Source organism: Terrapene carolina, unplaced genomic scaffold, assembly GCF_002925995.2.
Source record: "Terrapene carolina triunguis isolate 2854851 unplaced genomic scaffold, T_m_triunguis-2.0 Scaffold69, whole genome shotgun sequence".
NCBI classification, from domain to species: domain Eukaryota; kingdom Metazoa; phylum Chordata; order Testudines; family Emydidae; genus Terrapene; species Terrapene triunguis.
In genome coordinates this window covers 42,507,866-42,523,684 of record NW_020664420.1, presented here as the reverse complement: position 1 = coordinate 42,523,684, position 15,819 = coordinate 42,507,866, and the positions used below count along the sequence as shown (strand labels likewise).

Below are 15,819 nucleotides of genomic sequence, written 5' to 3'. Positions count from 1 at the left end.
GCTTGAGTTGTTTGTGGTGGCTCCCTTTGGCGAGGGTGCGGGGCAGGCGCTGTGCGGGCAGCTAAGTGCCGCGGAGCGCGGGAGGTCCCTGCGGTAGTAGAAGGCTGGGTCGGTCTTCCCTGCGCTGCTCTTCTCCGCTACGGGGAGGCCTCGGCGGCTGCGCGCCCCTGGCCTGCTGGTGCCTCCCCCTCGCCGGAAGCGGGTGGCCCAGCGGCTGAAACGCGCTGTGCCCAGGTGTTTGTGCTGTAGGGTCCCGCGAGCTCGATCTCCGCCCGAGCCCGGCGACGGGCCCGAACTACAGGGGGAGAGAGCAACTCTGTCCGCTCGCCCGCCCCAGCACCCGTCTGGGACCGTGACAGCAGCGGGGAGGGAGCTCTGAGTTTACCGGGACTGGGCCCCTCGCCTGGTGCAGGCGGGGCCCCTGATTAGCCACGGATGGGCCCGTGTACACTGCAGCGAGAAGCGAGTCAGGGGAGCTGGTATCGACAGCCAGACTGTGCCCGGACACGGTTACAGCCAGTGCCAGGGAAAGCTTTACGCTGAGTGTCTCTGTAACCGGGTCACTGCCCTTGGGCAGGGTAGGGCATAACCCAATTACAGGGATGCAGCTCAGTCCCGCCCACGCTACAGCTGGGTTGTAACCGCCCTCGGTCCCCCACCCCCCTCTCAGTCTCCTTTGTAGAGCAGATAGGATGTATTTTTAACCTTGTATTTGCATATACATTTATTTAAATATCACTTAGTAATTCACATAGGTTTCAGTTAGATGACTAGTTAATCTTTAATGGCTATAAATGCTTTAGATTCTTTTCCTCAAGAAGGAAAAGATTATTCTTAAGGTCTGTTCCCGCACTTTTCAGTTTCAGGTTACTTTCTTTAATGTGCTACTGGTCGTACGCTGCGGATGGGAATGATAAAGGTTGATGATGTCAAAAAATTCTTCTAGAAGAAAGATAGTGCCAACTAAAGTAGGTGATAGATAATAAAAAATATTTTAAAAAATAAATTGTTTTGGATTGTGTGTGTAAAGTGGAGCTTTACTCTTGCTACAGCACAAGCACATCTTGATATAAGTGTGTGTAATTAAATATAATTTATGATATAGCAACAAGCCATTCCTACTCTTATATCTTAATCAGAAACTTAAGTGACGGCAAGAAAGGGGGGGGGAGGCAAAAAATTATTTGCACTATATTCCTTGTTTTTATGCTGAGTTTATTTCAGTGTTCTCTTGGAATGGCTTAATTTGTTTTTTATACTATATGACAGTTTGTGTTAAATCTGAGGTCAATTTAAGTACTGATAGCTTTGTACCATCTTTCTTATACCTGAATATTGCTTTTGCCATCAATGTGGCTTAAAGTGAGCCATTTAAAGGAAGCCAATTTGAAAGCTAGCCTTAAAATACTACTGCTACTAATAATAATAATGTAAAGTACTTCCAAGTACTGCAGGTGTTCCTTAATCTCTGTGCCACTATTGGTTATCCAAACACATTTTCCTATACAAAAAGTTTTTTTCCTCTCACTGATGCAGAGTGAAAAATCCACATGAATCAAAGAGATTACTGACTATTAATTCACACTATGCTGACAAGTGCACAAATTTATCTGAAAAAAAAATCAGTTCTGGTAATCTTAGATGTTACTTGTCTTTATTTTAAGCTTCAAGTAGTTTTTAATTGCACAAGTCTGATTTTCTTTTTCCAGTTGATGATATCCCTTTCACTCAGTGGAACATTTTTAAGCCCTCTGCAAATATGTGTTGGTTTTGTAAAAATTGTGTAGAGTACTGAGTATGCAGGAACCCTCTTGATGGGGATAATATTGATTTAATTAATTATTATTAGGTTCTTTCAGGCAGGGCTCTGTGTATTGTGCAGCTATAGAACATGTGATGGATTCCACCCGCATCCATGGAATTGTTCTTTAGAATTAAGTTTTCATTTTAAAAAATGGTTCTAGCCCAGTGGTTGTGAAGATAACCTTGAAAATGTGGACAGAATGTAAACTCTGCAGTGTTGTCATTGAGTGTACATACAGTTTGAAAAAGAGCTCTGAGTTATGTAAATAGTCAATGGGCTATTAAATCTAAAACCTAAAGATAAATATTTTAATGTTAGCTTTCTTAGCTATTTCATTGCTGATCATCACTGTAGGAGAAACTTCTGGTAAATGTGCTTGACCCACAATCTCAAATTAGTTTCCATATCTCTCCATTTAACAAAGCCCAACTGTTTTCTACTTAGTTGCCAAAACCTTCTGTTTCCCCTATCCTCACCCCCCCACACACACACACACTTAAATTTGTAAATACAAAAATGTGCAGCATATCAAACATTCAAAATATAGAGGCAATGTAAAATAAATTGAATAATATAAAAATACTAAAGAGGCTATTGCATTTTTTATTTCATTTCCTATTTAACTCATTCTAAACCTTGGCTCTTTAATAAAGGAAGGTGCCCCAGAATTTCCCATGTGCTGCACCAGATTGCTGTGATACAATGTCCTTGCGATGGAATTTAGGTTCAGCTTCTTGTGGTGCATAAGAGGCTTTTATTGTAGAACTTAAGTAAGAAGGGGGCAAGCCAATATTAGTTTATAATTATCAGTACCTACTGAGGACTTCTAAGAGCTTCTTTTCAAATATTAAATGGACATGTTGAATGAGATCTTTTGGACCAACTTCTGTTCGTAAAAGGGACAAGCATTCAAGCTTACTCTTCAAATATTTTTCAAATATGGCATTTCATTATATTTTTATAAGGGAAAATGATTGGTTGTTACTGAAAACATTTGAGATGTAAATGTATATATTTGATAGATAATGCCAAGTTATTCAGCATCAACTGAAGCTGAATATAGAGCACACACAAAAAAAGTGAAATTCTGTTTGGCATTAACCTTCACAAATTTATGTTTTGTCAGGTAACAGATTGGGTGGCACCTTCGTTTGAGGATTTCTTTGGGAATACAAATATCTTATCTAGTACCCTTCTTGTGAAGTCATCTGGGGAGGCTAATCAGCATCAGAAGAGAAAAGATCATTCCTCTGTGCCAGAAAGTAGCAAGAACAAGGTTCTGGCCAGAATCAAAGGAAAGTCATCTTCAATAGATCACATTTGTGATCACTCTAAACAAAATCAAAGCCAGTCTCAAAATGAACCATGGGTGGATAAATACAAACCAGGAACACAGGTACAAGAAGTATTCTAAGTGTTAGATGTGGTAAGCGATACAAAATAATTTTTGTGTAACTTATGAATTATTCTATTTCTGCAAATTAGTCCTACCCAGAGTGTAGCTTCTAAATGTTAGATTGTCTTGCACCAGTGCAAAATTTGAATGATTAGTTGACTCTGCCAACTATCTGTAGAGAAGATCCTGAACAAACTCAGGTTTTCACAGCTATTTATCCACAGAACTTGCATTTTTAGTGGTGCATTTCAAATATGTTAGTGTGTGCATTAACTTATTACCCTCAGAATGAGGAACCCTGTGGTATGAACTACTGTGGAGTGGTAAATTAACGTTCTTATGCTTTTAAAATAATCCACCTCTGAAATAGCTTTGTTGGTATGTATGTAAATAATAAGCAACTCTCCTTCAGTGATTGTTTCAGGGCTCATCTTTGATTCTTGGCATTTGGAAAATTCGTGGGGAATTGGAGTTGTTAAAGGAGGAGATTTGTGATGGATTACTTTTAATTGCTGTGCTTAGGATATATTTAAAGTATGTTAAGGGTGGCTAGGTCATTTTAATATACAAGCACCTTGTTTGGCATTTTTACAAACATAAATAGTATTCTTGAACTGTATCAAAAGCTCATAAATCAGAGCTTATATGCATTTCTTGTATCCTTTCTCATCATTCTAGAATGAGCTTGCTGTACATAAGAAGAAGATTGAAGAAGTTGAAAGCTGGTTAAAAGCTCAAATATTTCAAAGGCAGCCAAAGCAGGTAGTCCATAAATTTTCTTTTTTTTAAATTTTTTGATATAATTAAGTTGTAAGAAGTTAAACTTGCAAGTAATCATACAAATGACACTACAGACCTTTTTTAGCTTATATACAGTAGACTCCACGTCACTGAAATAGAATGAATTATGTAAGGTTCATGGGGTTCATTTGGATAAACAGGATGTTAATGCACAGCTGAAGACAAATCCAAAATTGGCTTAATGGGGTTTGAAGTAAGAGAGAGCCTCTGTATTTTGTTTGGGAGACACCGTGTTTATACATTTAATGAAAAAATGGATCCATGTGACTGACCACTGCAATCTGAAGGAGCTCATTGTGAGAAGGTCATTACACCATAAACAACGACACACATTTGAAAATATAACTTCTAATTTAAACGGCTGTGTACAGATGCTCAGAAATGCTCATCTTGTTGAAAATTGAATATCTCGGGAGTTTAATATAATGCACAAGGTAGTTCGCATTCTATTTTAATATTGAAAGGACTGTGACGTTTTAATATCGGTATAAAATTATTCTAACAATGTAGGTGAGAGCTTTACTTTTCAAATTTATCTATTCTTATATCCCTTCAGAGTCTGTATACGTCAGAGAAACAGAACTGGATTCTATTTCTCCTTTACCAACAGAATTATTTACTAACTTCTGGTCAGTTTACACCTGTGCAATCCCATTGAAGGTAATGGGGTTGCACAGGTGTCATTGAAATCCTAATTTATTCAGCAGAACTTATGTTATTGACGATATGTTAGTGTGCAGGAACTAAGCTTGAATTGTATAATGGCAGATTGATTTTTGTAGAACTGGTGCTTGTAAAAGGATGGCTTTTCTTCATAAACTGAGAACACTTATGAAGAATAATTGAGACACAATTAACATGTAACCTCGGATGTTGTTTCTGGTCACTTTTCAAAAAAGAACCAAACTATAAATGTTCTACCATTTCCTTAGAGGAAATCTCAAAATGAAATGTTTAATACTAAACTGGATGAAGCCCTAGACACACATACAGCTGGGGAACAATTTGACATGGTCAAGAGGATGGTCTAGAGAACCTGTAAAAGGCTCTATCCTGTTTTCCTTGTACACCCAACATTCCCATTGAAGCCAAAAGGGAGTTTTGGTAGTTCATGGAATGGAGGACTGGGCCTCTACTAGGTAATTTTCTATCTCATTTTTAAGATTTTTCTGTGAAGGCCCATTTTAAAGCAGGACTGATGTGCAGCATCCTATTGTGGGGGTCTCAAATTGTATCTCCTGTTAGCAAAATCTCATTGCAAACAATGAGTTCTATAATGTAGATTATAATTTTATTTTTCAGAATTATTTCACATTTTTTATCTCTGGTGAAGTGCTACAAGGCATGTGAACTTTCAGATTCCCTAACTATGGGTCATTTTGCTCAGTGTTTTAAAATGGCAAATCCACACCTCCTTTCTTACCGTCACAGTCCAGAGAAAAATACATAGAATATATGATAAACTGTCATTTCTCCTCTGTCCACTAATTATGTAGTGTGGTGAATATACAAAGTGTGAGTCAAATCATTGAGAGAGAACAGACACGTGCATACAAATGCTTACTGATAGTCTTCACAAGGTGGAAACTGAGTGCCTGAGTCTCCAGTTCACTAGATCAGTGCTGTACCAATATATTATTAGAACATTAACTTGACAAATATTTTTAACACTGAAAATAGGACTATAAAACTTGTCATATCAGACCAGACCAGTGGTTCAACTAGTCTGGTAACCTGCCTTTGCCAGTTATAAATACTTTAGATGAAGGCAAAATAAAACCCCTTCTAAAGCACCCACTCAACTTGTTCCAGCAAAGTGTTAAAACTCAGTCTACTTTGAATTTATCTAAAATGTAAGGTGTTGAAATTATTTATTAATATGGGAAATCACCAAACATCAATTTAACAATAAATTCCTTTATTAAATCCAAAGGCCAAATGTTACTTTATGTAGTTGCTTTAAACATGCCTAAAAAGCCTAAATAATAAAGCTTACTACATCCGAACAGTAACAAAACCTTTATATGCATTTGATCAAGATATTTACAAATGGGCTAAACCCAGGGGTCTTAGACCCATATTGGTTGGCTCCAATATGGGGAAGCAGGTATTAGCAATGAACTCTTAAAGAGTTTACTTTTTATACTCTCTAACAAAGGAGTGATGTCATTGACAATTACTGACTTCAGCTAAAAACCAATTGGAGACAGTTCACCCTTATTTCTAGTATTAATCCAGATAAGATATACAATCTCTTTTTTTCCCAAGGCCTTTCCTCCCCTCCTTCTTGGTGTGAAACAGTTTTTCCATTGCACCTGGGATTACATGGGCTTTAACACTGGTGTGAGAGTTGGGTAAAGGCCGTGTTGGCTCATTTTAAGACACATTCTCTTTCTGTGATTTAAAATCATCTGCAGTCACCCTGGCGGTCAGAGGCCTTCTTTTTATAAATTTCCCCTTATCTCATTAGTTATTTGTTGAACCAGAGATGTCCTCCCTATTTTATTCCTTCTGGCCTCATCACTTTTTTATTTTCAAGGCATTCCTTCTACTTGCTAATCAGGGCCTTTCTTTACATCACACACATTTCCTTAACCAAACTTCAGCTAACTTTAAATCTTTAATTTTATACTTATCCTACGTAAGGTAAAACAATTTAAAATTGTTGTGTTGGTGTGTTATGTTGGTGTTTTTTTTTGGTCATTCGTGTTAGAACCTTTACTACGCGGCCAGATCTACTTAGACTCTGCATTGGGATCCTTTAGCATCCCTGGTGTACCCATGAGGAGTCCTTTTGACTTAGAGTGGATCTCAATGTAGAATTGAGGCTTAAATATTGCATGCAGTGTGTGTAAAACTAACATATTTTCCCATTTTAAAAATCAGATTTTTAATAAAGCAGTGATACAATACTCCAAAATAACAGAAACCTTAACCCAGCATTTCTCCTCTATCACATTTGATTCTTGGCTTATAGTGCTCTTTTTGTTATAGGGTGGCTCTGTTTTAGTGTTAACTGGACCCCCCGGTTGTGGAAAGTCTGCAACTATACAAATATTAACTAAGGAACTTCATGTTCAGGTGCAAGAATGGACCAATCCAATATCTCTAGACATTAGGAAAGAAGATTTCAAGGATGCTTTTAACTATGGTAATTTTCCCCCAGTTATTTTTAAAGTTTCTTAACTGTAAAGATTTTTAACATCTAAAAACCATTAAATAAGGAATAACTTTAAATTTCTTTGAGAGATTTGATGCTAGAAAATATGCTTGACAAAAAGATTATTTTATGTATTTGTTTGATGTACGATGTCAAATTAAGGCCAAAATGCAATGTTCTGTTTTTTAGTTTTCGTTTGAAATGTGAATTTGGTTTTTTTAAAAGGACTGTTCAGCTGGTGGGTGAAATTCACTTCAATTTAGAGGGGCTGTATAATGTCCTCAGCGCTACATAAGTCCTCTAAGTGAGACTTAAATGTGTCAGAGGGCCTTTGGCAGACCCGTTGCAATGGAGTCGACTTTATCCTTTAAAAAGAGATTTGGAATATGTTTGACAGTAGACTGTTAAATAGTCATTAATAGAAAATATCAAGGGGATATGATGGCTCTTGTATGTATTTATAATATTTGATATAATCTGGGACATTTTTTAATGAATTTTCCTCTTCAGAATCAAGTTTTCAGATGCTTCCCAGTCAGGCCCAGACTGCTCTCTTTCAAGACTTTCTGTTAAGAGCAAATAAGTATAACAAACTTCAGATGCTAGGGGAATCCACAGAGGCTGATGATAAACTTATTCTCATTGAAGTAAGTAAAAAATCTTGAAATTATTATTTACTTGTATTACCATAGGACCTAGAGGCCCTCATCGTGGACCAGGACCTCCTTGTGCTAGGTGCTGAAGTACAAACAAAGGACAAAAAAAGACTCTCCCTTACCCCAGAGAGCTTACATTCTAAGTATAGGACAGGAGATAAAAGATGATTCAATACAGATAGTACAAAGGAACATGAAAACAGCATTGGTCAGGGTGAAGGTTGTGGTCCCAGCACATTAGCATCCTAACCATTGTCATGTTTTTGTAGACATCACAGCAGAGAGGATGGAGGAGGATAATGAGGGAGGTTTATGGGAGCTTCTCCCAAGCATGAGGGGCAGCACAGGAGGAAGCACGAAGCTGCTTGTTTGAAAATTTTAACAGGGGGTGATGGAGGCTGACATGAGTGGCCAATTGAAGGCAGGAGTCAACATGTTGACAGTGAATGAGAGAGATGTAGGATAGGAATAGGCTATCAGAGCCTTGAAAATGAAGACAAGTAGCTTATGTTTGATACAGTAGAGAAGGAGGAGCTAGCGGAGGGATACAAAGAGAGAGGAGACATGCTCAAAGCAACAAGATATGAAAATGATCTTTGCAGCAGCAGTCTGAATGGAAATGAGTGGGGCAAAATTGTATTTGTGACGGTCAGTATAAAATATATTGCAGTAATCGAGTTAGGAGATGAGCGCCTGGATGACGGTTTTAGCTGTATGGGTGGATATAATAGGTTATGATGAGATTATTGGCCTGAGTGACAGGCAGAATGGTGGTGTTTCCGCAGTAATTGAGAGAGAAGGTAGCAGGGAGGACGTGGGGGAGGGGAAGATTAAAGGGCTCTGTTTTAGCTATGTTGAACTTGAAGCTGATGGGTAGACATCTGTGGGGCGATGTTACAGAGACAGGCTGAGATCTTAGTTAAGGCAGAGAGGTAAAACTGAGTGATCAGCATAGAGAAAGAGTTGAGTTGAATTTTTGTTTGCAATGAGATTATAAAGAGAAAAGGTGTAGAGGGAAGAGACAGGGACCAAGGACAGATGTGTATGGAACCCCCACAGAAAACTAGAGGGGGATGAGGAGACTCCTCTGAAGGAGCTATTAGAGAGGTAGGAGAAAAACCAGGAAAGGAAGCCAAGGGAGGGCAAGATTTCAAGAATAGCATAGCCGACTGTGTCAGAAGTGGTTGACAGGTCTAGAAGGATGAAGATTGCAGTGCAAAGGGTGGAAGCTGGATTGGCAAGAGTCTAAGATGGAATTGGAGGAGAGGAGCTCCAGACAGTGATTGTCGTTAATGCGTTCACTTAATTTAGAGATGGAAGGAGAAAGGGGCAAGGGGAAGTAGCTGGAGAAGCAAGTGTGGCCAAAGGTGGAATTTTTAAGATGGGAGAGTCTGTAGCATACTTGTATTGTGAGGGAAAGAGTCAGAGGGGGTGGAGAGAGGTTAAGGAGAAAAGTAAGGAGGGGATGAGAGTGGGTGTTTGTAAGGGAAAGCAGCAAATGGGAGGGAGGAAATTGAGGGGTTAGAGGAGGAAAGCAGACAAGAAACTTCTGGTCATAGGAGGGGAAGGAAAGATAAGTTGAAGGGACAGAGAAAGTTACTTCATATTTGTCAGTTTTCTCTTGGAAGAAATTGAGATCCCGTGCAGGGAGAAGTGGAGGCACAAGGAGGCGTGGGTTTGAGGAGTGAGTCTAAGGCGGCAAAAGGGTGCTATTGAAAGCTGTGATTCATGATCATTTACATTTACTTGGTAAACATGATATTAAATGGATATTATGTTTCTACGGGGTTATGTACCGCAGACCAGAGTTCTGCAGTCTTACACAGGTTCAAGGAACTGGCTTTAGTTATACCCATGTGAGTTGATTGGAAGGCAGAAATTGCTTAACCTCTGGCCATAGAAGTAAGTGAGGGTGCTACCAAAGGATAGCTCAAGACCATGTTGAAGAGCAATGCTCACACTCAGTTCCCATATATAACTTTAAAGGTAGCCTGAAAAGTGAAATTATTTGTGGTTGTACCCTCTTTTTTGCTGCTTTATGATGTATGAAGAGAGCCTGAAAGATTTGTTTTTTAAGATGCTTTAATTCTGCTTGTTTTTCTCCTTAGAAATATCAAGGATGTAAAGTCTAGTCTTCCTTGTTTTGTTGTGGGACGTTCTTGGAGGGCTAAGACATGTGAGTGTGGATCTTTCACTGCCCTCAATAGAAGGGGCCAGGAGACTAGTCTTTTCTTCAAATTATTTGTTCAGGCATTTTTGTTTAACACCTATTTAAATCCATTTTAAACAGTGTAAATGAAAAATCACCTCTCGTCAATAATGTTTCTCTGACATGATCTTTCTGAGCTCGTAAGTCTCCTAGTTCTCTAGACCTCCATAATCTCCAGGAAAAACAAAGTAGACAAGATTTGAATTCCTAATTAAAAAAAAAAAAAAAAAACACAAGAAAACACTTTTGGAAAGCAGGGAAATTTTCAGGCCTCTTAATCCATAATAAAGGAGAAAAAGGGCACAGAACCACTATTTTCTTCTGCTGCTCTATTCCTATATTGTTTATTTGAAAAATTATTTAACTAGACATTTATGCAGCTTATCTAACTACATGTTGAATTTTGCTTGAAGCCAGTGTGGACTGGAGAAAAACTGTCTGCTCTCATAGAGGGCTTTAACTTTCAGTCCACTAGCAGAGAACAGATACACTTGAATTACAATACTTCATTTGTTTTCACTAGGATATGCCTAACCAGTTTTATCGTGACCGTGACAGTTTACACGAAATTCTGAGGTGAGTTGTAAGTAATCTGCTTATGGGCTAAAATCCTTAACAACTGCCAGTAAACTAGAGTTTGTGACCCTTGTTATGCTTATTTGTGTTTTAGGAGGTTTGTGCGGACAAGTAGATGTCCCCTTGTATTTATAATCTCAGACAGTCTCAGTGGAGACAGCAACCAAAAGTTATTATTTCCAAAGGAAATTCAGGAAGAACTGTGTATATCTAGTATTAGGTAAGAGATCATTCATTGCATAAAATTAACCAGAAGGTTAAGTATAGAACCAATAGTTTTTAATGAAAACTTTTTCTTATTGAATTTGATAGTTTTAACCCTGTGGCTCCAACAATGATGATGAAAGTTCTTAATCGAATAGCTACAGCAGAAGCAAGTATGGTAAGGCATCAAAAACTGCTTGACTTCCACATGGTGCTAGGTGCAAAACATTTCAGGCTGTTAAATCTAGAGTATTAGTTTTTGATCATGTTGTGGTTTCATCCCTGTGTTGTTGTAATCTGGGGATCAAACTTTCGAAAGTGGCTTGTTTGCCAAAAGTAGTGACTTTGGATTCATAGAGAAGGGTCTGGTCTAATTCCTGAGGTGACTTTTGAAAATTCTTCTGTATGCTACAAAAAGCACCTGCGAAAGCATATGAAGCAAATTATTTTCACGATGGTGATATCGCAGATGGACTCCACGCTGGCAGTAATAGTAGACATTGGGTATGCAGTAAAAACTTGAAAGTTGTTTTTACTTCAGATATTGCAATTATTTTTGCTTTATCTTTTAGAATGGAGAAAAATTTGCTGTCCCTGATAAAACCTCTTTAGAGTTGATTTGTAAAGGCTGTTCAGGTGATATTAGAAGTGCAATAAACAGTCTTCAGTTTTCGTCTTTGAAAGGTAAATATATAGAACTTTCTCAGCTAAAAAATATAGGATAATTTCTAACCAATTCTGTGGCAGAGACTTTTTTTTTTTTTAAACCCAATTTATGCCAACCTTGCAGAAAACCCTCTCCAGATGCACATTGCCAGCAGGGATAGGAGGGAGGAATTATTTTAATACTGTGGTTGAGTGTCTTAGGTGCCTTACCTTAATATTAGTATAAGAGCAAGAACTTTTCTTAATATTAGCCAACTAGATTTTGAGTTAATACATAGCTTTGGAGAAGAGAAGGTGGAGGTTAAGATTTTTAAATTATTATGCTCTTTCTTCTTCCTGACTCTTGATGTGCTTTCCTTTTGTTTATGATGTTACCAAGCAAAGCTTTCATGACACATTACTTAATCTGGAAACAGATGTTTTCCCATCCCCAGAGCGCAGCTCCCACTCTTCCCGTACCCCAACAGCCCTGCTCAACTGGCCGGAGGAGGGAGATGGAGAGAGTAGTGAGTGATGAGGGGGGGAAAGAGGAGCAGTGGGCAGGGCTTCAAAGGAAAGAGACGGAGCAGGGAGCATGGCCTCAACAAAAGAGGCAGAGCAGGGTGCAGGAGAGGTTCCAACGCTCAGTGTCTGGTTTTCACACATTAGAAAGTTGGCCACCTTACCTGCTCCTCACTCAGAGGGTGATGAAATAATCCTTCAATGTCCAGTCTTTTGCTGGCTGAGGGAGGGCAATACTAGACCTGACTTAAGCTAAGGGTTGCCAAGTTTTATTTTAAATATGCCATTTACTTAAAGGAGAGAACTTCCAGGAAGTAATGTACTATTTTCTACTGAACACTTCATTTAAAATGAAATTTTGTACTTAAAGGAGACCCAAATATATATTTCCATATCTCAGTGGAAACTCTGAAACAGATTAGAATTTTTCAAGATCTCTCTCACACACACAAAATATGACCTGGGCGTTGTAAAAGTGAAAATTTAGGAGTTGTGGTTCACTTTAAGAACCAATAGATGGTGCTAACATAATCCTTCAAATTAAAAATATAGGTGCTGGCTTGGTAGTCAAGAGGTGGTTTATCTGAATATAATAAACATAATGATAGGCCAGACCTGAAGAAGATATCTGTGGAAGCTTGTCTCTCACACCAACAGAAGTTGGTCCAATGAAAGATCGTACCTCATCCACTTTGTTTCTGGAGTAATAGACTTGTCACCATCTGTTCAATTATTTTCTACCATCTCAAATTTAAAATGCATGTCGCTTCATGTGTGTTCAGCGACAGTGATGGGGCAGTCAGAGCTACAGCAAATGCCACAAGTTGCGATTTTCAAAAGCTCACTGCGTTGGAGGCCAATGTTGAATGCTCTAGAAATTCCCTCCCATAACAAACAAAAAAAAATAAATGTGATAGTTCAGGGTTTAGTGCACATTAATTTGTTTTTGTTAATTTTACTTTCTGAAGGATTTGCATAATATCTTAAACATTTGATTTTTGTAATTTTGTTTCTAGATTGATAACTCAGAGTTTAAATTTTCTTATTTCCCCTTCTGGATATTATTGATTTTCATATTAAAAGTTAATGTTTTTGCCTCTAATATATTCAGTTTGTGTCCGTTTGTGGTGGTTTGTATAAAGTGTCCATATTTTTACAGGGGAAAAAAAACCCCACTGAATATATAAGGAAGGCGGGAAAGTAATTTTTCAGTATAAAGTTACCCTTATTTTTACCAGCTAACAGTCTGAGATTAGTAGTGTACCAGTAAGTGGGTGATAAGTATTAGGAGAGTACCAGAAAAATGTCACATAAGTTCTGAGATTCACTAATAGGCTGCAAGAGTTGGTGCTGAAATATGTACTGCAGGTTGTTTAAATCTTCTTAAAATTACAAGCTAATGTGTATGTATATAAAACTTCAAATGCAATGAATTCTGCATACAAATGTACATTTATGAAAAAATGAGAGAGGGTTACAAAGAGAACTTTGGAGAAATGGCAGAAAATCTGGCACAAGGAATGACAACTTCTATTTGTTGTTCAGTACAAGAAACGTACTTGAGTCCTTTATCAAAGGTATCCCACACTAGTGATTATATAGTTTCACTAATCCCTGTTGTAGAGAATATGAAGAGAATAGCAATTGTTTGTATTTAGTGGGAATTTTTCAACCATTCAGGTACACTGGCTTAAAATTAGATTGAACAGATAACAGCCCTTCAGTAACTTTACAGGAACTACAACTCCACATTAGACTTTTCATGACATCCAGAATTCTGTAACAAATTATTGTAGCAGAAAACACATCATACCCATAATTGAAATAATACAATTTGTTAAGTAATAGTAACGGAAATATTGATACACCTGGAAAAAAATAGACCAGAGACAGCAGATAAATAAATATAAATCTGGCTCTCCTTTATTGTTTGTATATAGAATGTTCACCTGCCACCAAACTGAATCATCTGTGCAACTCTTAAGTATTAGAGAATTTGAATAAGGCAGGGGTGGCCAACCTGTGGTTCCGGAGTCGCATGCGGTTCCTCAGAAGTTAATATGCGGCTCCTTGTATAGGCACCGACTCTGGGGCTGGAGCTACAGGCGCCAACTTTCCAATGTGCTGGGGAGGTGCTCACTGCTCAACCCCTGGCTCTGCCATAGGCCCTGCCCCCACTCCACCCCTTCCTGCCCCCTCCCCTGAGCCTGCCATGCCCTCGCTCCTCTCCCCTGCCCCCCCGAGCCTCCTGCATGCCACGAAACAGCTGATTGGGAGGCACTGGGAGCAGTGGGATGGAGCTGATGGGGGGGCTGCTGACGTATTACTGTGGCTCTTTAACAATGTACATTGGTAAATTTTGGCTCCTTCTCAGGCTCAGGTTGGCTACCCCTGGAATAAGGGGCATTTTTTCTTTTCTTTTTTTTTTTCTTTTTTTATGGTTCAGGTCACTGCAGAAGCAGTAGACTGTTGGAAGACACACCAAAAGGACAGTCAGTCAAAGAGTCAGTCTCTCTCTCTCTCTCCTCCTTTCCCCCCCTTCTCCCAGTTGGACTAGGATGTTACACAGAAGGTTCTTATATATGATACATTGATAACTAAACAGAATGTGACTGACCCATTGCAAATATGATTCCTGTGACATGTTAACAAGAAGATAATGTCAAATAGTGTGTCTGGGAGGGATTTTATACTTGTTCATATATGTGAAAGGTTCTATTAAAATAATTACCAAAAAAAGCAAGCTAGGTGACTTGGGCACATTTTTCAAAACTTGAGTAAGTTTGAGTGTTTAGTTTTTGAGGGCGCATTCATCTTGACACTGAAACAAGCATTTTGTCACTTCAGTATTAGCCTAAAGTATAAATATGGAACAGGACACTGACTTAGGTGCATATATACCATCAGAGTAAATGAACTTGGTACATGTGTCCATTATTTATTAATAAATAGAAAACACATTAAAATCTGTGGAATAGAAGATTTATTTGTTTCAAGATGAAAATCAGTCACTCGAGGGTTAATATAGTTCTAAAAAGTGACTGTTCAGGAGCTCTCCCTTTTTAATATTAATACCTGCTTTATTCTAGTTGTCTTGTTGCTTTGATTGTTAGAGTACTCCTCATCAGAGAACAACTTGTGGTCAAGGAAAAAAGGGAAGTCTACATTAAAAAGTAATACAGAAGTATCCAGAACCAAGAAGAAAAAGAGAGCTGATAAGACCTTAGAAAACCAGGAGATACAAGCTATTGGTGGCAAAGATGCCTCCATCTTTCTTTTCCATGCTTTGGGGAAAATACTTTACTGCAAAAGTAAGAGGACTTTATTTACCTATTATTCATTGTCTAAATGAGAAACAATTAATAATCTGTAGATGATCACTGGATTTGCAAAACTATTTCTTAGAATTATCTGTAATTCACCTGTTGGTTTAATCATTAGTGATAGTGTAAAGAGGCTAGCCGTTGCCAACAGCAATTTGTTTCTCATAGCTTAGACTGTCGTTGGCTGTACACATCCAATGTGTAAATAATGCACACTTCAGAAAAGCTTTACTGTGTAAATATACTAAAATTACATGGTTATAATTCCATCCAGTGATTCAGATGTCGTCATAAGCCATGAGGGATAATTGGGATGTGTAGCCTTCAGAACTCTGTGATGAGATAGTTGCCTTGTAATATAACAGGGGTGGCCAACCTGTGGCTCCGGAGCCACATGCGGCTCTTCAGAAGTTAATATGCAGCTCCTTTTATAGGCACCGACTCCAGGGCTTGAGCTACAGACACCAACTTTCCAATGTGCCGGAGGGTGCTCACTGCTCAACTTCTGGCTCTGCCACAGGCC

The 15,819-nt window shown here is 38.5% G+C and overlaps 1 protein-coding gene across 1 annotated transcript in view; it reads left to right on the top strand.

Annotated features, from left to right (window-relative positions):
- Nucleotides 1-19: 19 nt before the first annotated feature.
- Nucleotides 20-15,819, top strand: part of RAD17 (RAD17 checkpoint clamp loader component) — a 34,952-nt gene continuing 19,152 nt past the window's right edge. The window contains exons 1-11 of the mRNA XM_024218183.3: nucleotides 20-234; nucleotides 861-968; nucleotides 2,931-3,200; nucleotides 3,879-3,962; nucleotides 6,996-7,152; nucleotides 7,672-7,808; nucleotides 10,550-10,602; nucleotides 10,697-10,822; nucleotides 10,915-10,984; nucleotides 11,379-11,490; nucleotides 15,087-15,284. Of these exons, the coding sequence (XP_024073951.1) occupies nucleotides 924-968; nucleotides 2,931-3,200; nucleotides 3,879-3,962; nucleotides 6,996-7,152; nucleotides 7,672-7,808; nucleotides 10,550-10,602; nucleotides 10,697-10,822; nucleotides 10,915-10,984; nucleotides 11,379-11,490; nucleotides 15,087-15,284 (1,252 nt within the window). The 5' untranslated portion in view covers nucleotides 20-234; nucleotides 861-923. The remainder of the gene's footprint in view (nucleotides 235-860; nucleotides 969-2,930; nucleotides 3,201-3,878; nucleotides 3,963-6,995; nucleotides 7,153-7,671; nucleotides 7,809-10,549; nucleotides 10,603-10,696; nucleotides 10,823-10,914; nucleotides 10,985-11,378; nucleotides 11,491-15,086; nucleotides 15,285-15,819) is intronic.